Raw genomic sequence first — 15,855 nt, 5'->3', positions numbered from 1 at the left:
TCTATACATATTACGAACAGGAGTACTTGTGGCACCTTAAAGACTAACAAATTTATTAGAGCATTTGTTAGTCTCTAAGGTGCCACAAGTACTCCTGTTCTTTTTGCAGATACAGACTAACACGGCTGCTACTCTGAAACCTATACCTATTACCTTTCTCTTCTAGGTGTCAGGAATGGCTTAAACATGGGTGTCACATTAACAGAAGCTAAGCCTGGCCTTGTTGTTTGCATCACGAAATGAGAATATTAAGAACTTCATTTAGGCCAAATGCTAGCATCCCGGGGCTACTGCTGCCTGAGACCTGATGCATATTTGTTATGCCGATTATGGCTACTATTCCTTGCAATAAGCCAGCCGCAGTAAATTAGCAATGTGAGCTGTGGATTTTTAGCAATAATTACAATGTTATGGAGATGTTTGCAACATGCACGACAGCTCCACCATTCTAATGATAAATGTGGAGTTTCACACCGAAATAATGAGTCTTTGCTCCAGGGCTGTAGGAACTGCTATGGTCTTATCCAGTGCAAGTACAATAGGAAGGATTTCAAGGATGAAAGATAAAGCCTGCATGTGATGATCCTTAAAGATAACAGACACCCTTCCTAAGCAGCCCAGTACACAAAGGACTTCAATCTCAAACAAGACAGTTAATCTGGCAAATTTCTTAACTACCCATTTCAGTGGTTTTGTTTAAACTCCCTCTTATAAGGAACATTTAATAAGGAAGAGCCTTTCAAAGCCATTCGAAAATTAAATTCAATCCAGCCTCAAGCCAGCTGGCTCAGCCTGTGGGGAGTAAGGGCAGACTCTGGCTATGAAATGACCTAATCAACTCTTTTTGTCCGGTAGGTAAAGATTAGCTAGAGAACCCCAGCTGTGGCCACAGAGAAATCGAAGCATGTTCTCACGGTGGGAAAAGCAAGCAATTTCATAGCAATCTCTGGAGTGCAAAGCTGGTATTAGGATTTCAAAGCAGAGAACTATTCCCTAGTAGTGATTTGAAGTTAGAAACATTAAATCAGCAGAAGAACACTTCTGTGTCTTAAGTCTCCAATACACTAGTCATGTCAAATAACTGATGAGCAAGGCAGATTTAGACTGCACACCCTGGGACCAGGAAATTCACCCCAGAATCTATGCAAAACTGTATAGGCCTGAGCCAGGAGACTCACAAACTGAACAAACTCTGGAGCAAGTGACTGGAGTAGCACTAAGAAGTAGATTCAGGGATAGTACTGCGAGTGCCGGGGGCGGGAGTACTAAGTGCCGAAATAGAAGGACGATGGATGAAGATAAACAAAAAAGGGCTGGTGTTTTGGGTGGGCTGGGGAGCATCTGGCTTGACTGGTGCCTGTTGTTTATTGGATCAGAACCTCAACTGCTCAACAAAATACTCTTGTCAGAGAAACAGTCACCATAGGCATTGTTCTAAAAACGCCCCTGTTCGGAACCGAGTAGCAGGCAGCCCATTGACAGCTGTCAGTTATGAGCAATCACATCGCCCCTGAACAGTGCACAGAATCAGTGCGCTGCAATGCACACACACAGACACCATGCACAACACGCGCGCACACACACACCAGGTTCCAAGTCCACACTGAGGGTATGTCTGCACTACAGCTGCCACAAGTGGCACAGTCATGGTGCTGCAGCGGCGCAGATGTTGTGCTGTCGTGTAGACGCCTCCACCAATGTAGGTATCCACCTCTCCTAGAGGCTGGAGCTAGGTTGACAGAAGAATCCTTCTGCCCACCTAGCCACATCCCCACCAGGGATTAGGTCGACCTAACTATGGCCATCCGGACGGGACATTCTGCACAACCCTGAGTGACATAGGGAGGCTGACCTGAGTTTTAGGTGAAGCCCAGGCCGCGGGACCGTTCAGGATTAGCACCAGCAGGGCAGTGCGGAAGGACCTGATCACAGGTCCTGGATTTCTCTGAAACTGGCTGAACTGAAATCCAAGAGGAAGTGGGAACAAAGAGGATCCCGCAGAACTCTGCCTAGTGAGTGTCCCAGCTGCAAACAGCAAGTGCAGGGGCCACCTGGGTGCAAATACGCCCAATCTCCATGCAGACAATGTTGCCGGAGGCAGCCAGAGCATGAGGGTCTCCCAGTGAGGAGGCACTAGTGTAGGACTTGGAGATCTGGAGTCCCTGCTCTACCACAGACTCCCCATGTGACCTTGAGCAAGTCACTCAGCCGTTCTGTGCCTCAGCTCCCCCCCTGCACAGGGGCTGGTGTGAAGATAAATGCGCTACAGATTACCAGATGCTGCGTCAGTACCTGAGACCCACAGCCACACACCGGGGGTGCACGTCAGTACCTGAGACCCGCAGCCACACCCCGGTTTGGTACAGCTACGGGCAGCCCTGGCTCCCAAGGGCTCTGTCTTTGGGAATCCAGACAAACAAGTCTCTGGTGCCAGCGTGTCAGGGTCAGAACCGGCAGTGTGATGAGATGGAGTCCAGAGTCAAACAGGAACCGCAACGCCTCACCTATCCCTGGCCTCAGAAACACTTCAGGGGACTGACTGCTCAGTTCAGTTCACTCCATCCTTTCCTACACAGAAGAGTCAAACTCCAGCTCTGGACACATGCTGGGCAGCTGGGCTGTCCGGCAATTGCATTAGCAACATGCAGCTCTCTCCCTTCCCTCAGCACTGCACCTCCCCAGGCAGAGCACAGCTAGGGGCGGTCTCACCAGCCCTTGGTATCTGTGGCCAGCAAATGGGTGGCACTTGTAGGTCAAGGAGAGCCCTAGCTTGAGGAGAATGCAAGGAAAGGTCAGAATTCAGTGCGATGATGGAGTGATATTGTTGGCAGAAATCGAGTGGCAAGATGGGGGTGTGGCTAGAGAGCGAGAGCAATACTGCTAGAGGTCCCGGAGCAGTGCCAATAGGTGTCCTTTAATATTGCTGGCCCCTGTGGAATAGCTATTGCTATGCAAGAACTCAGTCCCCGGGCAGAAAGCAAGAGAGCTGAGAGACCAAATAACCCTGAGGGAATTCCAGGCGGGATTACACACAGCATTCACTCCATTTGCCAGACAGGTGGATATGCTCATCGCCAGGCAGGGTTGGCAGGGCCTTTGCTTTGGGCCACAGGGCTATGGAAATCCCATATTCTGCAGCCTTAGAAATAAGGCTGTGACATGAGACAGAAAAAGAGCAAGTCGATTCCAGACCTACAAAGCAGATTGATTTGTTGTTAGCCCTCAGGACTCACTATCTCCAAACAGGCACTCCTGGAGGTGATATGGGAAGAGCAGAAATACAGCGATTTATGTGGGGGTTAATGTGCACGCTTCTGAACTGAGCAGCCAGTGTGGGCAGGTGGCGCCCCCCAGCTGGCCATAACCACAGTCTGACCAGTCACAATGGGTCAGAACCACCCCACTTCATTCACTAAAGGAATTCAAAACACCCACCAAAATTCCAGTCTCCAGCCTCCGCTGCTCCTAAGGGTCCTCCCTCCGGCCTGCTCAGCTCACACACTAGATCTTCTCTGCAGAGAACCACCTCCATGTCCTCTTATCCCCAGGGGGTAATAAGCATCCTTTTCAGTGAGCCAGCACAATAGGCTTTATTTCCCAGCAGGATCATCACCTGCTGACAGGGCGTGGGGTTAACACTGCAGCCTCTTACAGGCCATTGTTCATTGTGCTGCCCCTGTCTCATCATCACCGTTATTGCAGGTACTCTCCCCCGTGCAGCACAAGGGAGGGAACTACTGCAACTGCTCCACTGCCAAAGAGCGGATGAGGGTAGCACTGCGTGAGTCATTGGTCAGCATCACACACACACACACACACACACACACACACACACACACACTCCCAGAGCTCATGTGACCAGACCAGCCCCACCAATAGCCAGGGGGCAATGAGAAGTGACACTGCCAGGCAGCGCTGATGGGCTATTACCCCGTCAGACTAAACCCCGACTGTGCACTCGGGGCTAAGGGCAGTGTCTGAATGAGGAAGCTGCCGCTATTTGTACATTTTATCCCCAGATTCACAGATTTTACAGCCACGAGGGATCATTACGATGCTCTAGTCTGTCCTGCACAACTCACAGAATAGAATTTTACCTAGTGATTAATCCCACAACTTCTGGTTGAACTTTAAAAGAGGTGAAATGATGATGCAACCCTCTAAACGAAAAGCAAACAAAAGTTATGCTTCCAGCTGATCCCTCTGGGCGTAGATTTCCGAGGGGGTTCTGAGAGAGCCAGATTAATACTGAACAATAATAACGGCTGGAGCGTCTCTGTTTGACTTTTCCACGCAGGATCAGCTTGGAGGTTGGAGTTGTTTGCTAATTTGTTTTGTTTAGAGGGCTTGAAAATGTTACTTTTCAAAAAGGTAAAAAGAAAAACTCCAGGAAACCTAGCAATTCCTACACGTTTCCGAAATGATGTTTTCTGATACTGTGGAAACAGGTCACCCAGTAAATAAAGACGGGTGTAACTTCTCAAAATGGTGGTAAGTGATCTGATGGACCAGGATGTTCCTCCAGAGTAATTTATTAATGTCCATCCTGTGCACATGGCAGACATTGAGAGCTTTCAAGCTACCATGGACTGAGTACGTGACTCACCACATGTGAGGCACAACACACAGTACTGAACAGGCAGATAACAGCAAGATGGGGCAGGTGACGCTAGAACGGGGTCTGCAATAAATGAGAGCTGACAGGCCTGTGCACACAACAGCCTCCCTCCCCACTATGCTTGGGTCACCATCGGTGGAGTTTAAACCGTGGGTCTTCAGTGCTAAAAGTACAAGACCTTCTCACTTGTGCTAATGGAGAAACTCCGTTAGCTGGCTACTCTAATAGACTCTTATTACTGGTGTGGAGCAGCCAGAGGGGGAAGAGAGGACAAAGACACACACTCTCCTGGTGTGGGTGGCTAGACACACTATCCAGTTTAATGTGCACAGACAGTGCATACAACATTGATGCACAATATCTGCATAGATCTCAACCCATCTGAAGGCCAACGTGGCTCTTCTGCAGCAGATACTCACAGTTGTCGCGTACTGAATGTCCTTCCAGATGGAGGTTTCCCGGGAAATGTCCGAGGCCTCAAACAGGTTCTCCAAGATAACCTCCCCTATCATGTCATGCCTGGAGAACCTGTCGAAGTCGAAGACACTCAGGTGGAGTTTCCTGCTAGTCAGCTCCTCATAGGGCACAGGGAAGTGAAAGGACTCATCGAAGGTGGGGTTCAGAGTCTTCCTGTGGACTCGCGTCTGGAACTTGCGCTTCCTGTCCGGCAGGAGGTAGATCTTGACATAGGGGTCTGAGCTACCGCAGAAATCCTTGGCCGGCAGGTCAAAGGCCTTGAGGATCCGCACAATCAGCGTCTCGTTCTCATAGTCATATTTGAGGGTGAAGTTTATTTTCCCACAGGTTTTTGCCGCCTCCTTCTCCGGGTCCTCGGAGTCCACAGACATTTGCTTATAAAGCTCTGGTTTAATCCTGCCGATGCTGGTTGGCTGTTCGGCCTCAAGGGGCGGGTCTGTGCCATAGTCCATGCTGGACACGTGCATCTGCCGAGGCAGGTGCCTCTTGAAGGAAATGTGCCTGCAGGGGGAGAGGACAGTTGTACGCTTTGTCTGGCGCATTCCCACTGCTCCCTCCCTAGATGAGCCCAAGCAGAGCTGGGGATGGGAGAAGGAGGGAACAAGTGCTTGTGCTGTCTGTGGGGAACCTCTGAGCTGGTTATGGGCTTGGGGCATTAGGCTCTCTTCCTGGATCTGCAATGGAAACATCCCCGCCCTAGCATGCAGAGGTGCCGCCTCCCCCTCACATACACAGACGTGCCTGAACTGAGGAGCCCAGATAACAAGCAGAAGCCCAGGGTCCTTCCAGTTCTCATTTGTTCTCCTTCCATGCCCCGTGACACAAATGAGAGCAAATACACTGTGTCCAAGCCAGAGCCCACAGGCCAGGGAGACTCTCCAGCTCTCTTGCCCCTTTCCATTGCCAGACCCTGGCACTAAACTTCCTTCCCCTCAGAATTCACAGGACTGTGAAAGCCAGGCAAGCAGAGGCAGGACTAGCTAAGATGGCTGCTTCCGGGCCCTGCTGCACCCGGACCTCCCCAACAGATGCCAGCCGGGCAGTGGCACATGCAGACCTGGCAGGCTGGGTCCCCGTCTCGCATGGAAGCAGCTCCAGTCCCAGGGGATCTCAGCATTAAAAGCATTTCATGCTACTTCAGATGCATTTTTCATGTTTCACTCTGAAGGGAAGGGGCTCAGAGAGGCCCAGCTGATTTCCCAGTACAGGTTCGCTGGGCTCTAGTGTTGTTGTTATTCACTTTAATTGTCTCTGTAGGGCTGCAGAATCTGCTCCTGCGGGAGCTGGGTGATGCCCCTCAGTTCTTCCTTTTGCTCTGTAGCTAAAAACTGAGAACTGTAGCTAAAAACTGAGAACCCACTCCCTGCCTGATTACCCATAACCACACAGCGCTGAGCCTGCCAGTTGCCCGGTGGGGTGTGAGAGGCCGTGTGACAGCATGGCAGGATCCCCTGGGGCAGCAGGCTAGGTACTGCCGAATCACTGGGGCAGGTACGGCTCATTAGACATTCCCCGAATACAAGGGGAGAGGACTCTAGGGCCTGGGGACCGTGGAGCATCCAAGACAGGGGAGAAGGCTGACACTGGGGGTCATGTAGCATGGCTTTGGAATTACCCTTTGTTAATATAGCAGGCCCCGAGGAAGATGAACTCGAACTGGAAGGGACACCGAGAAGGGCTACTAAGATGACAAGGAGCTTGGCGGGTTTAACCTAGCAACACAACGCTGACAGGGATGCGGCTGCTGCCTGTAAGCCCATCAGGGTAAACACCAGGGAGGGAGACGTGCTGTTTAAGTGAAGGACAGGGTGGGCACAAGAACCAATGGCAATGAACTGGCCATGAATAAATTTAGACTGGAAATGAGAAGATGGTTCCTAACCATCAAAGGAGGGAGGCTCCGGAACAGCCTCCCAATAGGAGCAGTGGGGCCAACCAGCTAACCAGCTTTACGATGGTGGCTAATGATACATTTATGAACAGGGTTATGTGGCAAGGCTGCCTGTGACAGCAGGGGACTGGACTCAGGAGGGCCCTTCCGGTTGCTAGGGGGAGTTTTGACTCAGCAGTGAGTGTGTTGTGGTTGTGTGGAGCTGGATGGAGATCCCACCAGGCCCCAGGAGGGCACAGAATGAAAATGTGTGTGCCTGGCACTCAGATAGCACAGGAAGGAGTGATTTGGAAATAAATCCAAGAACAATCCCTGCTCCAGCACTTGTCTCTACCCTACCTGCACCCACAGAGACGGCTCATGTGCCTGATTTGATCATTCACATGCATTTATTAGGGATTCAAGAGGATACCCAGCTACGCAATACTCAGTACAGGAGGCAGCCGCAGGGCAGCGAATCAAACAAAGGAGGGCAGGGTTAGCAATTTGATCTCTGGTTTTGATGTGGCACTCAGGGGCCAGAAATGATGTGACAGGATGATGATTAAGGTGCACAAAAGAAACAGGGCTGCTACCCAGGGGGCCTTCTCCACTACGCAAACCTTGGAGCCCGGGTAAGTTTTGAGAGTGTTACCCCAAAGGCCAACGTGCTGCATTTCTTTCTTGGAGGTTTGTACATGATTTTTTCCATGCAGTTTCGTACCTCCATACATCTGAGGAAGGTGCAAGAGGGAGATGAGTGACGGTAACACATCTGCACCATTATCCGAAACACCCCTCTGTAACTCAGGGTGCAATGAGACGTTTGCCAGTGGAGTCTGACACAAATTCCTGATTAATTTTTTTCTCTGTTACAGCTTGGGGGTGAATTTAATGATGCAAGTGACTATGAAAAACGAGCAGAGCTGGCATACCGTGGGCAGGCCCTGGCAAGTTGTCCCCACACACGCTCAGCCTGACCGAGCTTTTACCCTCTCTTGGGCATGAACAGTTCTGGAGAAGCAGAACGTGCGTGTGTTTGTGTGTGCACAGAGCGGGGGTTCTGGGCGTGTGTGCAGTGTTTGTGTGTGAGTGTGCGCACATGCTGCATGTGTGTCATGTGCCCACGTGACTGGGCTGCCCGAAAAGCAATGCAATTCAGTCACAGACAATGCCTGGCATAATTCCAGCGGTCACAAGGTGAGTTTTAGTTCCCCTTCAAACGGGAGACTGAGGTGTGTGTCTTGTATGCTGGGCGCTGGTGCAAGTGCAACCTCACTGGGGCTGTGGCCAGCACTGCAGCCGGAAAACAAGGACTCGGCTTCCTGCCTTAGTTACACAGACTCCGGACTCAGGGAGAATTTCTGGATTCTCCCCCAGACTAGCCATCCAAGGCCCGTGCATCTCACCTCTAATGTTAATGACTCTCATGCACAGGCCTGTGGGCTGAGGCTGGGGCAGCAATGAGGCATTGAGCGGGGCACTGGCATGCAGCTACTCCTACGCCTGGCCAGCGAATGATACGTCAATTCTGTTTATCCAATGAATTCTGCTGTGAGCCAGAGAAGCAAGAAGAGAGCAAAGGGGTCTAATTCTATCTGACAATATACCGTGTCACCAATCCTTCCCTCGCCCTGTCTGTGCTGTCACAAAATTAAAGTGGCCACAAGCATATTGACAGCTTGACACAATGAGGTCAAGCCACAGTAACATGGTTTGAATCTTTTACTTTTAATCAAGGGCCCACCTTAAGTTTGACTTAATACGTCGGCTGGTTCGAAACCAAGCAAATCTTTGGCAAACACTCCAGCATGTGGATGGGTGTGTTGCCTTCAGCCCCACTGGGTACATCTCCCCTCAGGCTCAATGATATAGCTCTTACATATCGAACAACAAATACTTATTAAGAACACACCCAAGGCAAGCCTCTTGCTGGAGACTAGAGATACGTGTTATCACTCATTCTCAATAATCACACAGTATTGAGCCCAGGGTATAACTACCCTGTTGGGTGTAAGCTAGACACGTACACATATCTAGGGTCGTTAGCGTACAGTGATATAATATCTGATTCCTTGTGAGTTAGTAAATAGCCATTTTAGAAAGTCTGATTTCCCATTGCTGAGCTCCGGGACGGATCAGATGGAATGAATCATCCAGGCTAAACTTGAACACGGAGAACGCCCCCATTACACAGCATGGCGATTCTTTCAGGGACCCATGGAGCCCCCCTGGTTTAGGCACAGCAGCCAAGAAGCTGCGGACTGTACTAACTTACTGTTTTTAGGGCTTCTCTCTAGAGCCAGGCAGACACTAGAAACAACGGTTCGCTTTTGCTGGCAGCTCAGTGCCCGCTTACTACTGAACTTCCAGAGACAGCGTTTCTCCCCTACGGAAAGGCACCATCTGGTAAATTTAGTCAAAGCCATTCCCAAGGAGTAGTGCAGTGGGACTGGTCTTGGGGGAACATGGGCTGGGACGTACATGAGGGATAGATAATCTAACAGCCTCTGCCCACAGACCATTTCAATGAATGCCTACAGCATCTCTAATCCTCTCTTGGTTTGCTGGCCAGGCTCCACTCTTCTCCAGCCTGTGCTCAGGATTACTGTACCTTCTGTAATTTCAGGGCATGACATCACAGAATGGGCACTTACTCGACTTCTCCCTGAGAAACCCAACCTCCCCCCAAGAGCTGCTAACTCCATCCTTGACCACCTACTGGGCAAATAGCCTTTAACCAATGGCCAACAACACAGGTCCACTTCCAGCCACCAGGAGGTGCCGTATTAACAAGGAGACCTATAGCTCTCCTATGTGTGGGGCAAAACTGTCCCTTCTTGCAGGCTCATGCTAGTAAGAATCCAACCCAAGCCTGAACTTACGCCTCTTGCTTTAAGTGCCAGCAGTCTCCAAGGTGTGGGGCATCTGGGAAGGCCTCAGATCAGCCCAGGCACTGCGAGGCTTCCTAAATGGAAAGCTCTCCAAATTTAAATGGAAAAGCCATTTCAGCCACGTGCATGGCGCCGATCTGCACAGACCCACGCTGTCTCCATACTGCACGGAGCACAATGCAGCACTCACCTGGTGGACGATGCCGGCTCTGTCGTCTGCCTCTGTAGCCGTGCGTGCCGCATGATATGGTCTTTCATGGACATCTGGACCTCGGCTGGGATATCCGGTGAGGTGTGGCTGATCTTCACAGCTGCCTCCAGGAAGCCAAGCGTGCCTGTGTCCTTTAGCTTGTCTGCCATGGTCTCCTGGTTGCAGGCCGCCTCGCTCTGGGAGACGTTAGAAGAAATGGCCTTGTTCCTCCAGGGCACCCAGCACAGCTTCCAAAAGAGAAAGAGAAAAACTGCCACCAAGGCGAGGCCACACACAATAACTATCACTGCAAGGAGGCTGATGGAGAGCTCTAAGGGCAGGAGAGGGGACGGGGACACACAGGGAGCAGGAGGGGCAGGGAGGGAGAAGAAAAAAAGAAAAGAAAAGATGGTTGTGAGAAAGCTGTAAGGTAAAATGAAAAGATGGTCCAAGCTGGCTTGTCTCGTCTCTACCCCGGGCCCTTGCAGTTCTGCGTGTGACGAGTGAACACGCACAGTTCCCCTGCCAAGTGCTGGACTCGGACATACTGCCTCAGCAGGAGAGGCAGGGACCAGAAAGGTGGGGGGGGAGGGGCTGCAAAGCTACTAGGCAATGGCGATCTCTGCTGTGAACGGTTCAGAACGCTCAGAAAGATTTGGTGATAAAACGAAGTTTGATCTGGCTTATTGGCACGGTCAGATATTGAGTTCGCACTTGGGTTTGTGTCCCTAGCAGGCCGCTGAGCCGCAAGCCTGACTGCAGAACTGCCGTGGGACCGAGCTTTGATAAACCGCCCTGGAGAGGCACCTTTCTGCTGGTATGGCAGAACGTGCCTTCCACTGCAAAACACGGGCTTTCCGATGTGCTATTAAAAACCCACTGCCATGACTGTGAAAGGCAGGCTGGTTATTGGCCTATTAAAGTGCACCTTCCGTCCAGCTGTGCTCATGGAGAATACAAAACCACAGGCTGCTGACACAGTGAAATCAAATAGAGAGGGAGGTTTTATAGCAGGCATTACATGTTCTCCCCTGCATTAAATAAAACAGACAAACCCAAAGTGAAAGCTGACACTGTCCTCTGGGTGTTTGGTCACTTTCCCTTATATGTTGCAGGTTTCAGGTTTTAAATCTCTTCTCTGGAGAGGGTAAAGGGTTTATAGCAATGGTGGAAGAATCATGGAATAAATAAAGAGCATGCACATGACATGGGGTTTAATATGATCCACAATATCTCAGAACAGGATAGGACAGTTTATTTTTATATCACTTTTTGCAGCATATTATTGGACAAATCACTGATATAACATTGTAGGAAGATTCCTCCCCATAGCCTAGATTCTGGCACTGTGGCATATACGAAGAAGAGATGGCCCACTCAGCATCGATGTGTGCTCTGGGACTTTGGGAGCTGAGGTAGGTCTGTGCATGGAGTTGCAAATAACAGTTTTGGTAGTTTTGGATACGAGTACGCAACTGCAAATTTGTTCCCCTGCCTAGCTGTGCATCTTGTATTAGTGACCATTAAAGCTCTATTCCAGGATCTAGCCAAGACTCTCAGGTGCAAAATGGGTAACAGGAAAACAGGCAAAAAGGGAAAAAATCTCAACGTTCCAAAATGTCGTCTGAAGTGAAATGTGCCCCCTGTTGTCCTGTGTCCGTGCAGACACTCGGGCCGTGGGTTGACATGCAGAAAATAAAGCTCAGGCTTGACAGTACCCAAAGCTCTCAAGAACTTGGGCTACCACAGTACTGTTAATTTATTTACAGAGCTAAAATTAACGCTCGCTGAATCCCACAAACCCAACCAAGCCATTGAGATACTCGAAGGAATATACCAGAGGAAGTTCAAACCATCTGGTGAGAAGTGGGACTAACCAGTTCCACTGGGTACCTGCCTACTTTCCCCACACTGCACTGCGGGGCGGACTCTGAGCTCCTTGCCCAGTTCTCTCAAACCATACCTGCGTGAGGAGCGCCAGGACTCTGCTAAGCCAAAGGGGCCAGCACAGTGCAGCTCCAGGAAGCAAAGAGACCGGGGGCTTTCACTGGTCAGAACAGCCCTTGAGAGAGCAACCGTAACTGGCCATCCCTGGGCAGGACTCTCCTGCTCTCCCAGGCCAGGTGTTGAGGGAAGAGCAGGAATGATGGAAAGAGGGAGAGACGGAGGGGGACGGGCACTGACAAGAACAGGTAAAGAGACGCCTAGGAGGAGGGAGGGTGGGTACAACGGCTGAGGGAAGGAGCAGAGTATACAAAGGTTGTGACAATAAACAGGAGGATGGCACAGAATAAAGAGACGTGAGGACAGGACACAGAGAGCAGCTGGCCAGGAGAGCTAGGGCTGATCAGAACCCTGCCTACAGCCCCAGTTTGGGGTGTTATTTTCTGCTACTGCTGGGCTTGTCACACACAACGGAGAATCCGGAGAGTGTGCGGTTTTCAAACCAGCCTTTGCAATTCAAAGAGCTAATCCCACCAGGCCCACCACATCTCCCCGAAGTCAGAGAACGCACTGCTAACAAGGGGCACCCTGCTGAGTGGTGATAAAGGGACAATGGATTTATGGGACAAATCTTGGGCCCCATTCGGGACAGCACTGAAGTACGGGCTTGCTTTTAGGTCCATGCTGAAATCCCACTGATTTACAGTTCAGCTTGGGTTTAGGTGTCTCCCTGCCTTCTACGCCGGGGTTCTGCACAGTGGCCAGAAAGCAGATAGGAGTCCCCCCAGCTGCTCAATAGGCTGCTATGTCCCGCTGAAGGCCCTGGCATAGGAGGCAGACTAGGCGCGTGATGGGCTCCACAGCCAACAGGCACAGGTCACAGCAACGCAAATCTGCACTGGAGCCAGAATCAAGGTGCCACAGCTGGCTCCTCGCTCTGCGGTCCCTGGGGATCTCCGCAGCAAGCGGACGAGGCTGACGGTCACTAGTGTGTGTAAATCCCATTAATAGCAACTGGAATTAGGACCCACACTCACAGCCTGATTCACCTTGAAGTTAATGGAAGCCTCTCCGTGGAAGTTTGGATCAGGCCCGTGTGAAGGAGAATGCACAGCTCTTTGCCTTCTGCCCTCACTCCTGATTTTTTGACTGCTTGAGTTAATCACAGGATTAGGACACGTAAAGAAACAGATGGTCTCTGTGCTGAAGGAAGCACATAGCAAAATGGTACCTTTGATAAAGAAGCCTGTTTATTGCTGGTTGAGATTGAAGTGCACCGGCAGAAATTTATTTGCTATTTTTTACAATCGGCATAAATGTATATGAGTTTACAATACCTGTTTGCACTATGCCTCAATCTAGATAATGCCAACCACTTCTCACTTTCTTGAGCTCCAAAAGGTTCTTAATTCACCCCAAAACTGCAGTTTAAAAATAAATCACTCAAAATCTGTTATTAGGCAGCTGAGCCTTTATCAGACAATCCAGGCAGCTCGCATCTGTTCTTCATTGCAGCTGTTACCGAAATAAGCCTTCAACTATGTCTCACCATAAAATACAAGGTCTTTCCATGAGTTCTATTCCTTTGATTCTGTTTTACTTTAGATCTAGCCATAATTAGATCTTTGATGTTAAAGCCTGGAAAAAAACCCTATAAAACATGAAGGGGATTTAAATTTTCATCTTGACAAAACACCTGAATCTAAAAATGAAATAAAGAAAATCACTTTGTTGGCGTAATGAGGGAACCTGTTCATATTGTTAGCTGTCGCTGGCTTGCTGTTTGGGAACACAAGTGCTATTGGATCTACCAGATTTTTTAACATCAATTGAAATAAACAAACAACTCTCAAACAAGTGTTATATATACACAATGTGACGTCTGGATATCAATAAGCTAGTGCCACTGAGATAAAGAAACCTCTTCAGGAGACACAGCTTTTTGTGGTTCCCATTGTTCCATGTATCTTAATTGTGTTAACATCTAGGAGCTGCATCCCAATGGTATTAACTATCTAGGTTGGCAGGCCATCTAGGAGAGCAGGGGAAAGCTTCTTAGCTGCCCTCAGGTTAATTGCCTTGAAGGAGGCATGTAAAAGCTGCCAGCAGAGTGAAGGAGCAGAAGCACCCACGTCACATCTCTGAATACTGGAAACCTCCTGCACCCAGCTGCTCTCCTTCGGCAGCCCCATGAACAGGCCATGTCTGAGTCAGACTGTACAGTTTATCTTATTCAAGCCATTGCAACCAGAGCCTTGAGAGAAAGGGCGTGTCATGGGCTGGTGAGTGAATGGGTTTAGTCTCATTTAATAATAAATAGAATTGCAAGACAGATGGCGGAGCTTCCTAGGATACTTGGCTAATCGTGTTCTCAACATCGCAGGGTTCCGGAGACACCGCTCTACTGTATTTTGAGCTAAGTCCTAGAATTCTTCTCAGGGTTCTCAGTGTCAAACACAGTTCTGTGCGAAAACATAAGTTTGAAAATGTGTCTCTGTGGCTCCTTTTCTGGCACTTTCCTTTGCAAATGGTTTTTGAAATGAAGAAATGTTTTCCACTACAGTTCCTTCAAATCCTTGTCAGAAGTCTCTAGCCCTCAGCCTGGAGATATAAATCTGAACACATGGCATATTAGCATCAACGACAAGGAGTTACCATGTGGTGCATCCCCTGAAAGCATCTTTATCCTTATTATTATTCCTATGATTAGCAACAAAAATAAGGTTTGAAGGATAAATAATACGGGACATTTGTTGCTGGCCCTGAGCTAAGCCCCTGGGGCTGAATCAGGAGTATCCCTACCACCCTGCAAGGGGACAGCAGAAACGAGAGAGCAAATCCTCGGACAGCTTAGCTGTCAGACTTGATTTGTGAATATAGTGACAGGAAGTTTTGAAAGGAAAAGAGAGTTACAAAATCCAACGGCTGCATTCAGGACCGAGCTGCTTTTTGGGTTTACCGTCAAGAAACCCAAAATAATAATCCTAATTCCTCCCCTTAATGTGCATTCCTCCTTCTGATTATTGAAACTACCTACAGTGCAGGCTGCTATAAGGGAATAAGCAGAGCTGCAATGCAGAAGTCATCACCGATGGAAGTGGCTGTGTTGCAGGAAACTTCTCCTAAGACATTTCTTTCATGCCATGGAATTATGTAGGACTCACAAATCTGCTAACGCGCCATAGCTGTTAATGAAAAGCTTCAGAAATAATGAATCAACTCTGAAAACTTGTTGCCTATTTGAGAGGGCTCCACACGTCTCCTTGCTGAGCTGGCATTCACAAGATATTGACAGGATTTAGGGATGCTTTTATGCATGAGCTCCAAAATCCTTCCTCTAGCAGCTGACCTAAAACAAAGGAGGATGGAACCAGGAGTTTACAGATGGTGTTAAAAAAAGAGCCAGCCTCAGAAAAACATCGGCTTGTTTGAAGATGACATTGGATTATCTGAGAATAGATTTATCAAACAAAGATTGATTTGATGGAGTTGGACCATAATTGAGTCCATGAGTCTTAAACTGGGGCTGTGAAAAGATCAGGTCCTCTAAAAATGTTATTGGACCAACTTCTGCTGGTGAAAGAGACAAGCTTCTGAACTTACCTAGAGCTCCTCTTCCAATCACCTGAAGCAGGAGGAGCACTAGGTGAAGAAGAGCTCTGGGTAATCTCGGAAGCTTGTCTCTCTCACCAACAGAAGTTGGTCCAGTAAAAGGTATTATCTCCCCCACCTTGTCTCTCTAATAGCCTGAGATCAGCACGGCTACAACACTGCAAGTTACTTAAAAGACATTTAGTGTTCAACAAGGTACGTCTTCAATATCCTTTCATCTACAACGAAAAATCAGAAATTCCTTGCCTAA

At 49.2% G+C, this 15,855-nt stretch overlaps 1 protein-coding gene across 3 annotated transcripts in view; it reads right to left on the bottom strand.

Annotated features, from left to right (window-relative positions):
• Positions 1 to 15,855, bottom strand: part of SYT6 (synaptotagmin 6) — an 84,525-nt gene that overhangs the window by 37,528 nt on the left and 31,142 nt on the right. For 2 of the 3 annotated variants that reach the window (XM_054024637.1, XM_054024638.1), the window contains exons 2-3: positions 10,050 to 10,297; positions 5,038 to 5,596 (exon numbers count right to left, since the gene is read on the bottom strand). In XM_054024637.1, the coding sequence (XP_053880612.1) occupies positions 5,038 to 5,596; positions 10,050 to 10,219 (729 nt within the window). In that variant the 5' untranslated portion in view covers positions 10,220 to 10,297. Of the gene's footprint in view, positions 1 to 5,037; positions 5,597 to 10,049; positions 10,381 to 15,855 lie in introns of all 3 variants that reach the window. The other variant, XM_054024635.1, reaches the window with a different exon arrangement.

The sequence above is a fragment of the Malaclemys terrapin genome, chromosome 4 (genome assembly GCF_027887155.1).
Source record: "Malaclemys terrapin pileata isolate rMalTer1 chromosome 4, rMalTer1.hap1, whole genome shotgun sequence".
NCBI classification, from domain to species: Eukaryota; Metazoa; Chordata; order Testudines; family Emydidae; genus Malaclemys; species Malaclemys terrapin.
Note: the sequence above shows the minus strand (reverse complement) of the source record. Positions and strands in the feature narration are given on the sequence as shown.